At 39.6% G+C, this 17,974-nt stretch overlaps 2 protein-coding genes across 3 annotated transcripts; one reads left to right on the top strand and one right to left on the bottom strand.

Annotated features, from left to right (window-relative positions):
• Nucleotides 1-1,170: 1,170 nt before the first annotated feature.
• On the bottom strand, nucleotides 1,171-11,582 carry sugp1 (SURP and G patch domain containing 1). 2 transcript variants are annotated; one of them, XM_062404246.1, is made up of 14 exons: nucleotides 11,562-11,582; nucleotides 8,639-8,807; nucleotides 8,339-8,445; nucleotides 6,909-7,136; nucleotides 6,628-6,751; nucleotides 6,435-6,535; nucleotides 5,349-5,472; nucleotides 4,936-5,252; nucleotides 4,649-4,755; nucleotides 4,289-4,466; nucleotides 4,056-4,162; nucleotides 3,048-3,193; nucleotides 1,888-2,017; nucleotides 1,171-1,659 (listed from the first exon to the last, which is right to left on the bottom strand). In XM_062404246.1, the coding sequence occupies exons 2-14, from the start codon at nucleotides 8,758-8,760 to the stop codon at nucleotides 1,633-1,635; spliced, it is 1,818 nt and encodes a 605-aa protein (XP_062260230.1). In that variant the 5' UTR covers nucleotides 8,761-8,807; nucleotides 11,562-11,582; the 3' UTR covers nucleotides 1,171-1,632. The 2 variants fall into 2 exon arrangements, with proteins under 2 accessions (XP_062260230.1, XP_062260229.1); XM_062404245.1 differs by lacking the exon at nucleotides 11,562-11,582 and adding an exon at nucleotides 9,263-9,375.
• LOC133968285 (E3 ubiquitin-protein ligase RNF126-like) lies at nucleotides 10,776-16,950 on the top strand. The gene is made up of 9 exons (XM_062404247.1): nucleotides 10,776-10,987; nucleotides 12,334-12,392; nucleotides 12,493-12,547; nucleotides 12,636-12,874; nucleotides 13,292-13,360; nucleotides 13,485-13,554; nucleotides 14,277-14,370; nucleotides 14,931-15,046; nucleotides 15,899-16,950. The coding sequence occupies exons 1-9, from the start codon at nucleotides 10,913-10,915 to the stop codon at nucleotides 16,061-16,063; spliced, it is 942 nt and encodes a 313-aa protein (XP_062260231.1). The 5' UTR covers nucleotides 10,776-10,912; the 3' UTR covers nucleotides 16,064-16,950.
• The last annotated feature ends 1,024 nt before the right edge of the window (nucleotides 16,951-17,974 follow it).

Raw genomic sequence — 17,974 nt, 5'->3', positions numbered from 1 at the left:
CAAGCACTCTGTCAACAATGGACTCGTGGCTTTTCACTCATTTTAATTTAATGGAGTCATCTGATAATATTTCCCAGATCTTTAAATAGACGTTTCCCTTAAAATAAATAGATGTGAATATTTTTCATAATCAGAACTATAATGATATTATTTGAACTTGTCACACATTTCATCTCTCATACTTTACCTCAGCTTCTAAGTTCACTGAAACAAGTCATTATGTAATCAATTTACAGAAATATCAAAGGGAACTAAAGACATTTTAATACCAGGTTAATAACTACATCATTTTCAAACAAAATAAAGTATTCCCTTGTCCCAGCTTCTCAAATGTTAAGCTTGATACCTTTCTTCATGCTGTTAAATATTTAATTGATATATTTATATTTCTGCTTAAGCTCCACATAAACAAGCCACAACATCTGATGGTGCTTCTCACATTTTTCACTATTTGCCTAAATTATATGGACCAAAGGATTAATAGATACTGAGAACTTCAGCATGCCACCAAACAAGTGGCGTCTTGATTTACCAGCGCCTGAGGCTGGAGTCGCCTCTCGACTGATGCTACGGCCAACACCAGAGAGGCTGCTGCTTAGTTAGGATTTTGGAGTTATATTTATCCCATGTAAATTACCCTGGGGAATGGCAAAGTGAAGGTCTGATTTCACTGATCTGTCACCCTCCTCACCGCTGGCTGCTTGAGCCAGGTCAGCTCTGCTCAGAGACACACACAAATGAACACATGGCGGCATGTCGTCAACAGCATCGGAGGAATATCTCCACTTCATACAGTTGGGTAATAAACTGAACTGAAGGAAGGATGTAGTATGAGTCAGGAAAGAACCCATTACATTTCGGTGTGGATAAGGATCCGAGGGTGGATCAAGGATTTTTTACTTTAACATTGCTAGGTGATAACATCTTTTTATGTTTTCACCAATTCCCCAGAGAATATTGTATTAATCAAGATGAAAAAAAAAAAAGATATATATATTTAGGGGACTAATATATGTGAGTACATGAAAGTTAGTGCAGCTTGACAAAATTTAAGGGAACTGTTGTCCTTGGTGGAGTTATGTGCTCTTCTGAGAGCTATCTAGTTTTGCAATGAACAAGTGAGTGCAGTTGGTTTGCCACATGCGATAAAACAGATCTTTCACTACACAATTCAGCAAATGGCCATTTTTAATTGTGAACAGTGCAGCATAAAATAAAATGTATAGCACAGTAATGAAAATGACCTAATGCTATTATACATAGATAAGTTTGTATACTAATACAGGACTGTGTTGTTTAGTTGGAATGCAAGATCAAGTGAAGCTTTGAAAGAGAACAAAAGAATGAAATCATCACAGAGGTCATCGAAACTACATCTTAAATATTTAAAGCTGTTACAGTTTTTGATTGAAATGTGAGAAGACATGTTAACTATTTTAAAGAAAACCTTTTTTTTAAAACCAAAATAAACCTCCCATGTGAGGGATCTATCAATTTACTATTCTCATTACCCTCACACACTTCAACATTTCTTCTGTGCAAAGGTTTCCATTTTGTAAAGTATTGTGAGTAAAGGTTGTGGCAACTGAAGAAACAAACAAGAACAAGCATGAACAAGAACAGTCCTCTACATCAGTAATAAGGTCTCCGTGGGTTATTCTGCAAAAGAAAGAAGAAGGAAACACTTGATTAAATTCACATAGTTTTGCAAGGGACACTTGATGAGTGGATTCGAAGGACAAAAAATGGAAAACCAATAACTGTCAAATTTCTATCAAACAACAATCAATTGTTTTTTTTACACCATTACACCTTTTCTAACATCATCTGTAATGTCACAATAAACTGGTGCAAATTCACAGCAAACAGAAAACAATAAGACAATACCAGTGGGTTTGGCCTGAAACGGTATGCAAGCATCATCCTCTTTCTATATGCATCATATTCATCGTCATTTTTCCCGAGCTCAGCCGGACGGTCGACTCCGAAACCAGCTCCGTTCATAGCGGTAGTTCCCCTGGAGTGGGACAGAGAGATACGCAAAGATAAGTTTCCACCTTCTAGTCCGTCGGGTTATTTAAGAGCTATCAAAACATTATTGTGCTAGTGTCAGTCTATCTCGATAAAGCCAGCCATGACATGCTAAAGCCTAAAAGGCACAGGACAAATAATAAAATGGATAATGGCTGGCTTCCATTTAGCTGCTTCAGTTTATGGGTCCTCAGTCTCTTTTTGTTAGGTAAGGTTCCTCCCAGACTGAAATGATCCAGAAGTATCTGAGAGGCAGCAGCGATAAGAGCTGGACAGATCCTATGAATATTAAAGAAAAATGCTTCAGTGAGTTCTTTCTTTCTTTCTTAACTCATTTATCGTGGGATACACTGGATCATGTATGAAAGGAAAGGAGGTATCGTCGTAACATGCAACATTTAGACCTGCATAAATGTAGAAACTTTTTTCTTTTAACTTAAATCCTTGATCGACTGGTTCAGCCTAAAACCCATAAATATACATCCCCTATCCATCTAGTCTATCTATTTAGTAAGGGGTTAATGTTGAAGAACAAGCACACATTATTTAAATTTAACTTTTTGAGGTTTTACTTTTTTTCGAGGTTAAAAAATGTAAAAGGTGTATGCAGAATACCACAGAAGCTGTTCAACTTTTATGGAGCCACGTTTTCCTGGAGGCAGTGAGATTTATTATTTTGAACCTACTGCAGCAGGACCTTGTCATGCTGGCTGAGTATATGGACATTTTGCAAGTGTAGGAAAATTCCATAGAATCAGCATGATCCGATGACAAGCATATTTTGTATTTTTAAAGTCAAAACTGCTGTTATTAGAACTATGTGCTGCATGATATTGATGCATTCTCAGTTTCATGGATTTCCTACTCACAAAGAATGACCTCTAAAATAAATTCAAATGAAGGAATTTTGACCCATAATATTAAAACATTTGTATGCATTTGTGTTGATCATGGGAGGAAATAAAAAAAATTATCCAACATGGGGTACAGTAAGAAGAAAGAGGGTGGATACTCACTTGTTGACAGGAGCCTTGATTCCTTGTCCGTCACTGCCAAGGCCATCACCTTCCTTCCAGCCCATCTTCATGAGCATTCGGAAACCAAGGTTCTCCACCGTCAACTTAAACTCTTTATATTCTGAGTAGTCTGGGTCACGGCCCTCCTGCAAAACAAGAGGAGTAAAGCTGAATTCACGCATCACAAACACTAAAGACTTGCATAATTTCACAGTGTTCAATATCATTTAAATCTTTCAAGGACATTTGCTTAAATACAACTAGTTATTTTTCCTTGTGTGTAGAAGGGGTTGTTTTTCAAAGCTAATTTTATAGTAAAAAACTGTCATGTTCTTTTTGAAAAGTATTGTCACCTTTAAAGATTCCTTATATTATTCAGTTTAGTCTGAATAGACAGTCTAGTTAGTAGTATTTTAACAATTACATCCTGGGTCTTATGTGGGTGCTGTATATTTAATACATTCCCATGACTCTAGCAATGAACTCCCGAAAAAAAAAAATCTGTTTACATATTGTGCCAAATTGAGTTGAACAGAGTTTCCGATAAACAAGTGGCATTTACAGTCGCCTCCTTGGAATCGCTGAGGAGGAGCGAAAGGAATTTGCTGGAAAAAGGGACGTCTGGGTTTCTCAGCTGGCTGCTGCCAGTTTCCCTGACCTGGATAAGCAGGCTCCAAAATAGAGGCATGGATGGATGATTAAATCCTGAAGATACAAATTTAAAAAAACAACAACATCCTACTTAATGGTAGACTGCCACCACATATGTTTTAAAAAATATATAAAAGCTTTATGGTAAAGCTTTAGGTTTCAAATGTTTCTTTTCAATAGTTGCAGACCTAGTGAAATTACCTAAAACTACTGTACATAATAAAAAGACCACTGGGATGGCCCACAAAATGTCCTCCTTTCAATCAAAACCTTTGCTTGCCAATGGACAGAGGCAGCAGTTGAAACACATTTCTTCCTTATTACCCTGAGAACAAGTGATTTCAGAGGAAAACTGACCTTGAGTGCTTTGAAGGTCTCCATGAACTTCTCCAGCTCTTCAGGAGGCAGGAAGTCCCCGATAAAGTGTTTCCCTTTACCCATATCTGTCAGTGACTCTGCCCACTCTGGAAAAGTACACACAAGGAGTTGTTTAATGCAAGTGTCAAGCTAATCAACTTAACATTTTTTATCAGGTATCACAAGTGTTACTGCTAATTGTAATATCTCTCCATGTTGAAGGTGAATCTTACCACGCGTCTTCTCCATTTCCATCTGTCGGAGACGATGTTCCCAGGTCCCTGCCTGCATGTCCACTTCTTCATCACTGTCATATTCATGTTGGTGTTCCCTTATGGCCTTCTCCCACATCACCTGCATGTCTGCCATCGCACGCTTATGCTTCATGATCAGCTCATACATCTCTTGCATCTGAGTGTGTGAGAATACATCGTATATACAGTGAGTAAAATGAATAAAAGATACCGGGAAGTAATCCAGACATTGAAGTGTGGCTGGTCAGAGTCATTAAAGTGAAAGAGAGAAAAGTTGTGTAGAATCATAGTTAGTTGAAGCATCATGGAATAAAATAATATCAGCTTGCATTTTCCTACATCTTGTTGTTCTATGAGTTGTTTTTTCTGGTCCTCAGATAGTTCTGTCACTCCAACCAGACCAAGAGGCTTCCCTTTCTTATAACCAAGACCCCTGAGCTCCTGAGCTGGAAACAAAAAAACAAAAGTACATGTTCATAAAATATTTACTCCCACAGATGGTAATGGAACAGAAACCTCAACTTCCTATTTATTTCCACAGTGTTACTTGGCGTCTTTTCGTAAAAATGTATATAAAGTAGCATGTGCATATTTGTAAAAAATCTCTATAACCCAACTTCACGTGCCAGAGAGACAGGGTAAGGCTGGGTCTGGAACATGAATCTCCTGAGGAATAATGATTGGAGGCATGGGAAAATCCACTTTGTCATCTTCAGACCCCCATCTGCTCTTCCTCTTCCGTTTGACGGGTGGGGTGTCTGACCCCTGAATCTGTGGGTTCATCAGCGGCGAGGGGATCCCTGGTGACGGAACAGTCGGTCGCCCAACATCTGTCGTTGACTCCCCTGAAGGAGGTAAAGGGCTCTGGGAAGTTGCAGCCCGATACTTCTGTAGTTTGTCTTTGTAGTAGTGGAAGGCTGGACTTTGTTGATCATATAAAAAGCTTTAAGAAGGACAGCAGACATTGTGTGAGGTGAAAAACTGCCATTCAAATGTAGCAGGTCATGATTAGGAAATAGTCATATACAGAGTAACTGACCTGAAGGTGGGGTTGTTTCGGTTGCGCTCTGCAGCAATGGCTTCCACATCGGGGCCACCCTCCGCCACAAATCTTGCCAGCTTCTCAGCCACTTGCTGGGTTTCCGCGTCCACTGGGGGGGAGACTTTAAGCAGCCTATCAGTACTGGGACTCAATTCACACTCTACTACTGTATCGTACTCAACTGGCCTTCATACACCACCAGTCTAGAGCCAATAGGGGATAAGAAGAGGAAGGAGGAGCAAGGGGACAGGGGTGGTGAATGGGGGACTGTATGGATGTGAGGATTTTACTGTAGTAAATGAACAAATAAAGCCCAGAGAGGCTCCACCACATACAGTATGGCTATACTAAGCGTGTAGTACTCTGTTTTCCCTTAAAAACATCGAATTTGAATGTCGGGGTTACGATCACTTGGAGCAGTATAGTAGAGGCAATTTAGTTTTTTCTCTCTTGTTTTTATACATTTGAATATGTGGTCACCATTTATCAACAACTCGCTAAAAGACATTCTTATGTAAATAAACAAGCATGTAAACAGAATGCAAAATGTATCGATGGCAGCTAAATAATCATGTTCATATTTGTATATCGTATGAACAGTCGATATAAAAATTATTGCGACAGGCCTACTCAGTGCTTGGTCTGATTGTTCTTATGAGAAAAAAAAATCAGCTTAGCAGCGGCGGTCATTATTCCATAACACAGGCACTGCTAAATACATGGAGTGGAAACACTGTTTACTATAAACATATACTCTGCTATAGAGAATTGAGGCGTGTCAGGTTGCTCCTGTCTAGGTCACCTTCCCTGGACTATCATAACTCATTAAAGTAATATATCTGTGAGACAAGGGTTTGGAATTAAGTTCACAGACTTGAACATGAATGTATACAAATTAAATAAATGTTTTTAGAATCACTATTAGAAAAGTAATCATTATAATGTCTACCGATAACATTGTACGATCATACTGTGTGAACTGGAAACTTTACTGACGATATTCTGTCCATTCCTAATGAAATTACATTTTTCATTTCTGAATGATGTGAGAGAAAAGACAGAGGGTAACAGAAGGTAACTTACCATTATCCAACGACTTTTCAGTTCTTATTGAATCCTTCCTCAATTCTGCAACTCTTTTTTTGTAGTAGAGATACTCCAAAGTGCTTCTATCATACAAAAATCTGAAAGGCAAATATAGCAGTTAAAAACGGACTCATAAAATTACAGTAAGGGTAAAACGAATCCAGATATGGTACAAATCAATCAAACGTACGAGAAAACCGGATTGTCTTTATAATCCTCCTTGGCCTTCCTCTCCAGTTCAGATCCCCCCTCTGCCACGAACGAGGCCATCTTGTCGATAATGAGTCTGGTGTCTGAATCCTCTGGGGGAGAGACTTTAAGCAGGCTATGAGTATATTTGCTGTCAGGGCACCTATGACAAAATGCCAGTCACAAGGCAACTGTACCACTGGAGTATGCAGAAGGTGCACTGAAAAGTCAGAGCCGCCAAGTTTTCCGGAAACACTCTCAAAAACATAGGCCTTGAATTACCTCTCATCCCTAAGAATTTGGAGTAATCATCATCTTCTTCCTCGTCGTCATCATCTGGAGAGCAAAACACGCTCGACCTCTGGGTGAGAACGGGAAGAGAACTCTTCTTGGACTGCGAGTAGTTCTTGAACTGACTTAGCATGCTACTGACTCCAAGGCCAGGCCGCTTGCCAACAAGAATACTCTTTTTTTCCGAGGTTGAGGGAGATTTGATATCTGTGGTGGAACCTTGAAAGAGTAAAGAGGACACATATAAATCCAGTAGTAGGCTTTACCTGCAAGCAAAATGCAATTATTATTTCTGCTACTATTGATAAGAGATCTTCCTCAATCAGAACATTTAGAGGATGATCAACCCAAGTAAGATAAGGCATGTCCATGGCCCTGTGATGGTATTCTAAGCTGCTTTGCTTAGGCGATGATGCTCTTGTAAAGACACTATGTTGTTTAAAATCTGCTAAACATTGGACCAATCATCAGTAAGAAAGTGTTCAGGAGTACTTTGATGTCTTACGCAGAAATATTTATTGAAGCCTTGCCAAGGAGGAATTCAGAGTTCATCCTTACAACAACTGTGCATGATGTCCTCCCATATTCTGGTCTATTGGTTTGCTAGTTCCTGAACAAGTAAATGTATTTTCTAGTTCCGGAGACAGTAATTCCTGACTATTGCAGTGTCATATCTGTGGTGTCTGGGGAGTGAAGTAGCCCTGTCCTTTGACCTTGGCCATGGCTCCTGCACTTCCCTAAACACGACAGACAGCTGCACTACGTCTCAAGGAGAGGAGACAGTCTCTCATCTCATTTTCATCCGCTTATCCGGGGTCGGGTCGCGGGTCGGGTCGCGGGGGGAGCAGCTCAAGCTGCTGAGACAGTGTCTCCTTAAATTCCATAAGACCCTCTACCACACACTTTACAGATGACAAGGACCTCTTTATCTGTCTTTCACACAAACATCAAAATAATAAGGTCCCAGCAAGAATAATTCCTGTGAACCCTGTTCACCATCAGAGTAATCATTTTAGAATATAGGACAAGATGGCGAATATCCTTGTGATATTACAACAAAGGATACAACAAAAAAGAGTAGAGTGTAAGGAGTATTTACTTTAAGGAAGTTTTACTTGAATAGAAGTAAAAAATGAACTCAGACAACAGTAAAAAAAATAAGATCTAGTCTGACAAAAGTGGGAGGAGTCAAACTATTTTCTTTGAGGTGATATTAATGATATATGATAACTAAAGCTAATTACATCTAAGGCATAAATGCAAACCAGATCAGAACCACGCCCAAAGCAGTTTATGCATACAAATGATTATTGATATTTACAAGTCCATGAATATTGCAGCAGGGGTCCTTAGACTTTGTGGCACAAATAAGCATAATGACCATTTATAACACAGCTTAAATCAAATAATGTGATATTTACCAGTCCCATTGTTTGGTTTGTCCTTCTGCAACTTCATGAACTGTTGCAAGAAGCTTCCATCATTCATAAACTTGTTTGAGGAGGGTCCTTGTAAACTGGGAGCAATACTGGGATCAAAAATAAAAGAAAATTCAAGCCAATATTAATGGAAAACAATACAAATGCCAAAGATGCATCATGCGTTACAACCCTATCATTACAAACCCATCTGGCAGTACCTCCCATGTTATTATTGAAGAATAACATAAATCCTAATGATTTAATGCTAACATATTCAATGGCTCATGGATGTGTCCTTACCTTGGAGGCAGGGGCTTGCTAGCGGTTTGCACGTTTATTTTAGCTTGTTCTGCCATTCTGGCCTCGATCTCTTTCTTCTTCTGAGCTATAAGCTTCTCTTGACGGAGAATGTTCATGCTCATCTTGCTTTTCTGAGGCTGGACAGTCTTGGACTTCCATCCTCCTCGGCCTGAACAAAAATGAAAGGGAAAATACAGACAAATGATTTAAAATTATTGCCATGCAATTTGAATTATATCCGGAAAGTATATATGTATAGTAGAATAGAATGTTATAACTTTGCTATTTTGTAAGACATTACTGACTAGAACATAGAATATGAAAGCGAATCTAAACAACACAATAAACTAATTTTAAAAGCTATTAACAACAGTCAGGTGATTTCATGCTGATATAAAAGGACGCAGATATCAGGGAGGATGGGTATTTTTTTTTAAAGTAAATATGACGCAAACTGTCTTTAATAAGTACAGTCTAGCTAACACAACAGCTAACGTTAGCTAACGCTGATTGCTTGTTACGCCGACAAATGGCTACATAAGGTAGTTGACGTTTAAGGCGTTTTTACAGAGGGCAGCTGTATTTCTTAGGCCATATCGTTTCTCTCTAACTGTATATGTTTACCTGCATCACTAGACTCCATGACCGTGGCAGAATGAAGAATATTCTTCGAAACCAACGCACACAGACCGAGAATGCTAACGATTAGCTCACTAAGAGGCTGGCAACGCTAACAATAGCACAGACAACACTTCCGGTCCTAGTATGTCCAGAATAAAAGCATCATATCTACAAGTCTGTAGGATTTCCAAGACACTTATTTTCCTCAGCATTAATAGGGGAAGGTCTCATGATGTGTATTGATTGAATAGATTGGTAATAATTTATAATCCGTTTTTCGAGTAGCGTTCAAAACACATAGTTTCACATGTACTATACAAATACACATTACATATCACACGAAAGAAGACTGTGTTACAGACTGTTACATATATTAGGCTGGTACACCAATATAAAAGGAAAGTAGATAAGATAAATCTAAATGGTCATTATTTTGTAGGTGATCATTCCATCTTGTGGGATGGGAGGATCTCTATGTGATTGATTGGATAGAATAGTTCCTTTCTCTTTTCGTTACTTTTTTGTGATACTTTTTGTTTTGATGGAAATGTTCAACCGGAACTCCGTCTTTTCATGTAACTACTGCACGTTTCCGTTTCCAGCGCGTCTGCTTCCCGTTGCGCACCGCTGCTGAGAGACAGCCAGCTCAAGTCGTGGCAGCGGCAGCTCGTAGGTTTCTTTGTCATATGTGTACCGATGCTGCTTAAAAGCTGCTAAGGCTTTGACTACCATGGAGGTATTCACCATCACTGCGGTCTAGCCAGCTGACACAGAAATTCTTCTGCGTGCATATACTGACATTAATGGTAAACGCATCCTAAGCGTTTTTTTCAAAATAAACTGTTGACATGGAGCATATACAAAATGCATAATTGAAAATGAAATGGATTTGATTATATTCACAAGAGGTATATATCGCGTCACGTGTCACTTTTATGAATAGCATTTTGACTGTATCAATTTAGAGATTTTACAAAATAAAAGTCACACATTTTTAGCTCCAAGTAGCAAATTTCTGGATATTTCAAAGTACTAAAAAAGCACTTTGCTCAATAAGTTCAGAGAGAGACAGATATGCCTGTGTTCAGGACCTCCCTGACTACCTACATACTGAATATCAAACATATTTACTGTTTAGATTAAGATATTTTTCAAAGTAAAGTCCAACCTTTTCACTGTGGAATAGATCTTTTCAGGATACTTCAAAGTAATGTAAAAACACTTTGCTAATTAAGTTCAGATAGAGACTGATATGCCTGTGTGCAGGGCCTCACTGACTACCTACATATTGAATATCAAACATTTTTACTGTATAGATTTGGAGATTTTTCAAAGTAAAGTCCAACATGTGTACAATCAAATCGGTTAATTTCTGGATATTTCAAAGTACTGTAAACACAATTTTCCTCAATACGTTCAGAGAGAGTGTGGCAACCAGAGCAGCTGCCTTTAAACAGTGTGGCAACAACAGCATCTGCCTTTGAACATTGTGGCAACTGAGGCAGCGGCCTGTCGGTGGCAGTTTGTGTTGACACCGAACGCGCCACGACGAGCTGCCTCTGCCACGACGTGAGCTTGCCCGTCACTGTGCAAACGTCCAGTTGTCCCTCGCTGCTTCCCGTCCGTAGTGTCGTATCGTTGCCCTGCACAGAAATGGCTGAAGCTCCCACACGGCCCGACCGCTTTTTTTGTCACCAGTGCTCAGCAGAGATAAGTCCGCGTTTACCGGTAAGGACCCGAGAGACACAGCTGCCTGGTTCAAGAAGCAGAAATTATATTGTGTTTCTGTTACGGTTTGATTTGAGTGTGTTTGTGCGCACCGCGTCGACTGCCGCTGCTGATCCGCTACGCTGGTTAGCACCGACGGTCCAGAGAGACAGGCAGTCGTTGGGTGGTCGGGGAGGCTTCACTGTACGACCCCAAGGCAGCAGAGGCATAATTTTAGTATTAACAAAGTATAATTGAACATCTGCTTCATAAAAGTCTCATCCGAGAACCATGACACCCAAGAACAACCGCTGTAGTGGTGGCGTTTGACAGCAGCGAGCTAGCTCACATCCGAATGGGTCGGTTCACTGGGAATCAGAACCAGTCGGTTCTCATAGTGGCTTTTTCACTTCCAGCCAGTTCACATGAAAAATAAAAACACCGGGATTGCTTGTTTGCTGACAGTGGTTACATTGTAAAGAGAAGCACCGTTGTCTCAGTTTAATGTCCCCGGTGTTGTGATGGTAACTGCCTACCACTGCAGTCTGTGGTCCCGCTATTCACGAGAAGCTTCTTGAACGTTACAGTGACTCACCTGTGTCAGGAGATGGTGCTTATTATTAACTGGACGTGGTGACATTGACATTAGAATAACCAGCTGTCTCGATGCACTGGGAGGAAAACACATGTGATTAGTTTTATTGATTTACTCCGATGCTCAACATCATCATCATCACACTGGGCATTTCACAAGAATGGGTTTTCCATTATTAGATATCACAAAGCCAATCTGCAGTTCATTGGGTACATGTTCACAAAAGGAATGCATGGTATAAATAATGTATACCCCCGTTTTTACTTTTCTGCCTTAGTTGAAACAATTTTTAAGTGTCCACGATTATTTTATAAGCTGTGTTGCTATTATTGTGATGCATTATCCTGAAACATGCATTCACCATGTTTATAATGGTTAGATTATAGTATTCGTTATTCACTCAATGTCACTTGAGACCCCCTCATTCCAGTTATTCCTAATCTCAGCTCAGTATACTCCTCCAAGGGTCCACGATATTAAAAACATGTCTCCAACAGTTCAAAAGACTCCTGAAATCACTCAGACCTGTACCTGCCATATTGAGTGCCTTCATAAGCCTGGTCCAAAACTTTCTAAATTCAAAATAAAGTCGAATCCACAGCTGTCTCACACTCTTAACTTAACTTTATAGACGTCCTAAATTCGGATTTTATTGTAGGACGGATGAACATACATCTGCTTTATCTAGGCTTAACGTAAATTACAGAAAACTGCATATATATATGTCATGGCATATACATACTAGATATTGACATTTGTATTTTCACTCCAGGACTACACCTGTCCACGCTGTGACTCTGGCTTCATTGAGGAATTAACTGAGCAACAAAGGTATGGACGATTTTTCTGATTGTTTTGTATTAATTTGATATTTTAATGGAGACTGTATCTGAGGAAAGCTATGATTTTCTTCACCACTGTGTTCATTCAGTTCTGAAAATAGATCTGCATCTTCCAGTAGCGAACAGAACCGCTCATCCTTTGAGGTCAGTGAAACTCAAAAGAGTTTCTCACCTACTAGAACATTTTGCACATTGCACCATGGTTTGACATTGACTCTGTTTTTTCTTCTAGAACCTGGATCCCCAACACTTTTTCACACTTCCCTCTGGGTATGGTCCATTCTCGCTTGGGATTTTTGATGAAAATTTTGACTTTACACCGCGGGTCGGCGCAGAGGACAACCGAGAGACAGAAAACAGGAGGGAACGGGAAATGGCATCGCGGCTACGATACGGTGCGCGGCAACCACAGGGTCGACAGGTTCCTCGAAGACAAGTTACACGCCAAGAAGGCGTGCCCACGTTAGAGGGGTGAGACATTTTCAGCAGTTGAGAGTGCATAGGAGGTTGGTGGGGGACACAAATTGCATCTTGTGTTATAGCAGACAATAACAAAACAATATTATTCCCAGCTTTAGACTTTAGTTACATGATGTGTTAAGATACATCTGGTCATAATATAGAACTATACTTAATTAATGAGAATACCATGTAATGCCTGTCATTCATAAACTTTATATCCATTGCCATTTTAGAATGTTAAGAATTTATTCTATATTTTTTTCTATAAATGCTAAACATGGAATATGTAGCGTTACAATCTATGTTAAGAAGTAATATATTACTACAACAATACAATTTCTAATATGTACAGACATATTCTAGGTAAGTGAAATTTCTTAGTTAAGTTTCACAATTTTTTGTTGGAAACCCTTTTTCCTGCTACAGAATCATTCAGCAGCTAGTAAATGGAATTATCGCACCAACAGCCATGCCAAATATTGGAATGGGACCATGGTAAGTGTAAGAAACATTTCACTGTGTGTAATGTTTGTTTACTTTTTCACATGTCACTGAGATCAAAATATTAGCTGTTTTTTAGTTTTGTTTTCCTTTTTCTGACCACCTTCTTGCTTTGCAGGGGCATGCTACACTCCAATCCAATGGACTACGCCTGGGGCGCCAATGGAATCGATTCTATTATTACACAGGTACAAGAACTGGTCCTTTGTCTTTTTACATTACACTGGAAATAGAAGTGAATCTCAGTGAGGCAGTTAGTGTCCAAACATATACTGGGCATATCGCTTTTGCTAAATGTTGGAGGACAATATCTTAAAGGGGACATATTATGAAAATTCCACTTTTGTAGTGCACGTTAATTTGGGTATCTGGCATGTCTACCGTCCCAAAAACTCTGGAAAAAACTACTCCTGCGATTTGTTGTGTTTCCTCGATGTCAGAAACGATACGCTAGAATGCATAGAATGGGATTACGACCAAAATAAATGTCATAGTCACACGATGCCCATGTAGGGAGTCTTGCTACATGGCCTTAGCGTTAGCTCGCGCGCTGCTGCTAACCGTCAGACATTTAAGTGGCCGCATTACAAGGGACCCCTGGGACACCTCTAAACTGCTGCTACGCCAGCTCAAGCTCCCACTGCTCCCACTGCGGGGCTGCGCTGGGGCTCTCACAGCCAGGCTCACCGTGGTGAGGGGGGCGGGGCCCTCAAAACAGGTCAATCTGAGGAGGGCTGTTTTAGACAGGGTAAAAATGGTGCTGTTTTAAATGATCCTTGTGGTATTTTGACCAAAATATGTTACAGACATTTCATTATGACCCCAAGGAACCATATCAACTGTGGTAAAATGGGCATAATATGTCCCCTTTAAGGCTGTTTAATGTGATTTTGCTCTTTTTCACTTGTAGTTACTGAACCAGTTTGAAAACACAGGTCCTCCTCCTGCAGACAGAGAAAGAATAAAGACTTTACCCACCATCTACATCAGAGAGGAACATGTGGGTGAGTCACTGCATGTCTGTCCACTGCTCTCCCACAGTTGCTAACTGTGTCCCAGCCACTTTGCACCAGGAGCCCCTCTGCTTCATTTAGTAATCCATCAAAACAGATCAGAAAAGTAATTTTGATCACTATTTTCTTTTGTGCCGGATTCATAATATACAGATCTAAGCACTATCAATAAAAAAGTTCTGATATCATAACCCTGTAAACTGATTAGATAAGCGCATCTCCTTGGTAATTAAAGATAGCAGAACATATTCACATTTGGAAAATATCTTTTAAATGTTTTTTGTATCATCACAATCTAATGAGCCTCACTTTCCGTCAGAAATATGTATATTCTAACTTTTTATCATGATGTTATGGGTAGTGAAGGGGTGGTTTAAACATAACATTACACAGTCTTACACTGCTGAAACTCAAATAAACAGAATCAGCATGATCGCAATTTTCCTTGCAGCTCATGCATGTGACTGAAGGTCACAAACACACACACACACACACGCACACACACACACAAACACATAGTAATGTTGTAATGTCAATTTCTGTTTGTGCAGGTGCCGGTCTAGAGTGTCCTGTGTGCAAAGAAGACTACAGCGTTGAGGAGAGCGTTAGGCAACTGCCGTGCAATCACTTGTTTCACAACGACTGTATAGTACCATGGCTGGAACTGGTATGTATATCTGTCAGGGATTTCTTAAATACATCTGCCGGATCAGTATCAGACATTGATCATATCAGTAAAGCACAGACCTCAGTAAGTGAGCAGAAACACCAGCAGCACTGCTTTGGGTAAATTACCCCACTAACCTCTGGCTTCGTTTCAAAAACATTCCTTTGGTGCAGCTGTTATTTAAACTTGAGTGTTTTCTTATTGATAAAGAAGAAAAGCTGTCCAGCATTGTGCTATTTACTATATGACACTATAAAAGCACTATAGTAATCGGAAGTAGTAAAGTAGATTGAAGTGTTCTTTGTGCAGATTTCGACCGATAAGTAGACTGAACTACTAACTGTTCAACATGGGTCTGATGTTGTGTGTGTGTGTGGCATTGTTTCCAAAAATAAGCCAATTTAAAAGTTGATACAACTTATAAAGCCGCATCAATCTAGAGATGTTGTCCCCAAGCTCTGATTTGACAGTTTTGGCTATACCAGGGGAAACGGCTGTCACTAGAGCTTTATGAGATGCTGAATAAATCTTAGAGAAGAAATACAATGCAGTCTATCTTTTAGCTGTCAATCACATGTGAATTGGGGTAGCTTCTTTAGCTTTTGCAAAAAGACTGCAGTTTAACGATGTTAGAAAATAAAAACCAAGTCAAGATTTTGACTTGGTATTTGAATACACTGGATATTGTATAATTCAAATTGGGAAGCAAAAAAGCTGATCAGGACATCCCTAACATCTGTGCTACATCTTTTGCTCATGTTGATACTGTTGAATGTCCAGAACATAACAGTCATCTGAATTTGTGGATATGTTGATGGTGAACAATCTAAGGACTCTTTGTCTTTCCCACAGCACGATACGTGTCCTGTGTGCAGGAAGAGTCTTAGCGGCCAGAACACAGCCACAGACCCACCAGGGTTATCAGAAATGAACTTCTCTCCCACCGCTTCCTCATCCTCCTCCTCCTCCTCCTCCTCGAGTTCACCTAGCAATGAGAACACTGCCAGCAACTCGTAGAATGGAACCACCTCACATCTGAGAAACCTCGCCCCCAACTGAGACACCAGAGATCCTCTCTCCAGCTGAGACCAGGACAGTTATTTGTCTCAATTCCAGGGGACGATATCAGTCCAGGGGAACTCTGAATGTGGGGCAGACTATGAGTCATCATTCCTAACACCGCGCTGAAAGGACGCTGATTCTTGCTGCTATTGTTACCAAGTGTGGAACTGGGAAGTGTTGAAAGAGGATCCCGAAAGGCTGTGAACAGTAATATCGCTAATAATGAAAGTGAGATTGTGACCAGAACTGGGGCAGAGTTTGAACCAGTGTGGACTGCTTTTTGATGGAGAAATGGCTTCACCAGAAAGCTGGAACACATTTTATAATTAAAAGACTAAATGTTTTTTTGTTTTTTTAAAACATTGCCTGTGGTGGTTCATAGATATGTAGATAGAGAATTCATTTTGAATGGTCAGCAACTGTAAAGCTATTGGATCAAACTAAAACCTTGTGAAATGGAAGCTGGGTGTATGCATCAGATTCTTATTTATTAGCACCTTTTTTTTATCCATTTTGCACAAAAAAAATCTGCCTGATGTTGAGAATGTGGTCAAACTACTGAACATATATTTTTCTTTACGAGCTTGTTTTTATCAGAGCGCGATCCAGTGTATTTGATGTTTCTGGACAAGGTGAAGATCCTTACAGCTCCACAGTGGACACATTTTTAAACTTCACAAACCCACTTATTTATTAGATCCTCGCCAAGACACAAGTCGAGCAAAGCAGGGAAAAAAGGCATGGGATCGTTTGCCTCTGTGGAATTGGCCAAATGTATTTCAAGTGTTTTATCATTTTATTTAATGATTTTTCGTACAGTCGAAATAAAGTGCTAAAACAAACTTTAAAGTTTCTGTTGATAATGTGCAGTTTCAAAATGTTAAACACACTTGTTAATGTGAAAATAATTTCGAACAAACGACAGAGTGGAGGGGGTAGGACTGATCTTAACAAGACAAATGTTGTCTTCGTCAGGACTTTGTCTTTATTGACAATGTGTGTTTTATATCACTTTACATACAGCCCCTTAAAAGTAGAGATTTGATCTTTTATTGTTTTACGACACTGAATATAACAGATTTAGTATTTTTTGGATAATGAACAAGACGTAAATGTAAAAGTGACAGCCGATATTTACAGAGTGATATACATTCGTTTCAAATGTAATATACAAAAGTCTTTATTTGCATACGTATTCCTCTCCTTCAACAGGACACAGGAAACCTGCACTGTCAATGGGAATTACAGTATTCCTTCCAGAGTTGGCAATGTAAATAGCTTAGATGTCTCCACCCTCAGTAAGTCTGAAAAGTCATCAGGCTGACTTATGTGGCTTTGACAAAACAGGGGCTGTTGTGAAGAAAAGGCAACATCATTTGTTGTAAAACTGGGAAAGAAGTACAAATAAGTTCATTCAATAATTTCTCTGTATTAGGTATATTGAGGATAAATAAGTAACAGAGATGGTATAAATGATCTGATTGGCACCAGTAATGCATATTGCTGTTGCGTAGCAGATGCCTAAGTGCATGTATATACTAAATCTTGCATATGTAAGCCAAATTAGATTCAACCCAAACTAGATCAAGGAAAAGAGGTTAGCTACGTTATCTCTCATCAGGTGACAGAGCACTCAATTATCATGGCCCATATCTTCACCGTGTAGGGATGATGCTCTGGAGCTGTGATCTCTGCCACACACATGCTTTCACACCGTCTCATATACAGTACTGGTGTCATTCCTTCTAACTGAGATGATATGAAAACCCATTTGTTACCCTGCTGCACTTGTGCAATCAGCTGTTAGGCTCACATCAAACAGTTTAAACCGGGGCACTAAATAGCTCATCGGTGATGCTGAAGACT

The sequence above is a fragment of the Platichthys flesus genome, chromosome 14, assembly GCF_949316205.1.
Source record: "Platichthys flesus chromosome 14, fPlaFle2.1, whole genome shotgun sequence".
NCBI lineage: Eukaryota > Metazoa > Chordata > Actinopteri > Pleuronectiformes > Pleuronectidae > Platichthys > Platichthys flesus.
The sequence above is the reverse complement of the archived record's forward strand: the minus strand, read 5'-3'. Positions and strand labels throughout refer to the sequence as shown.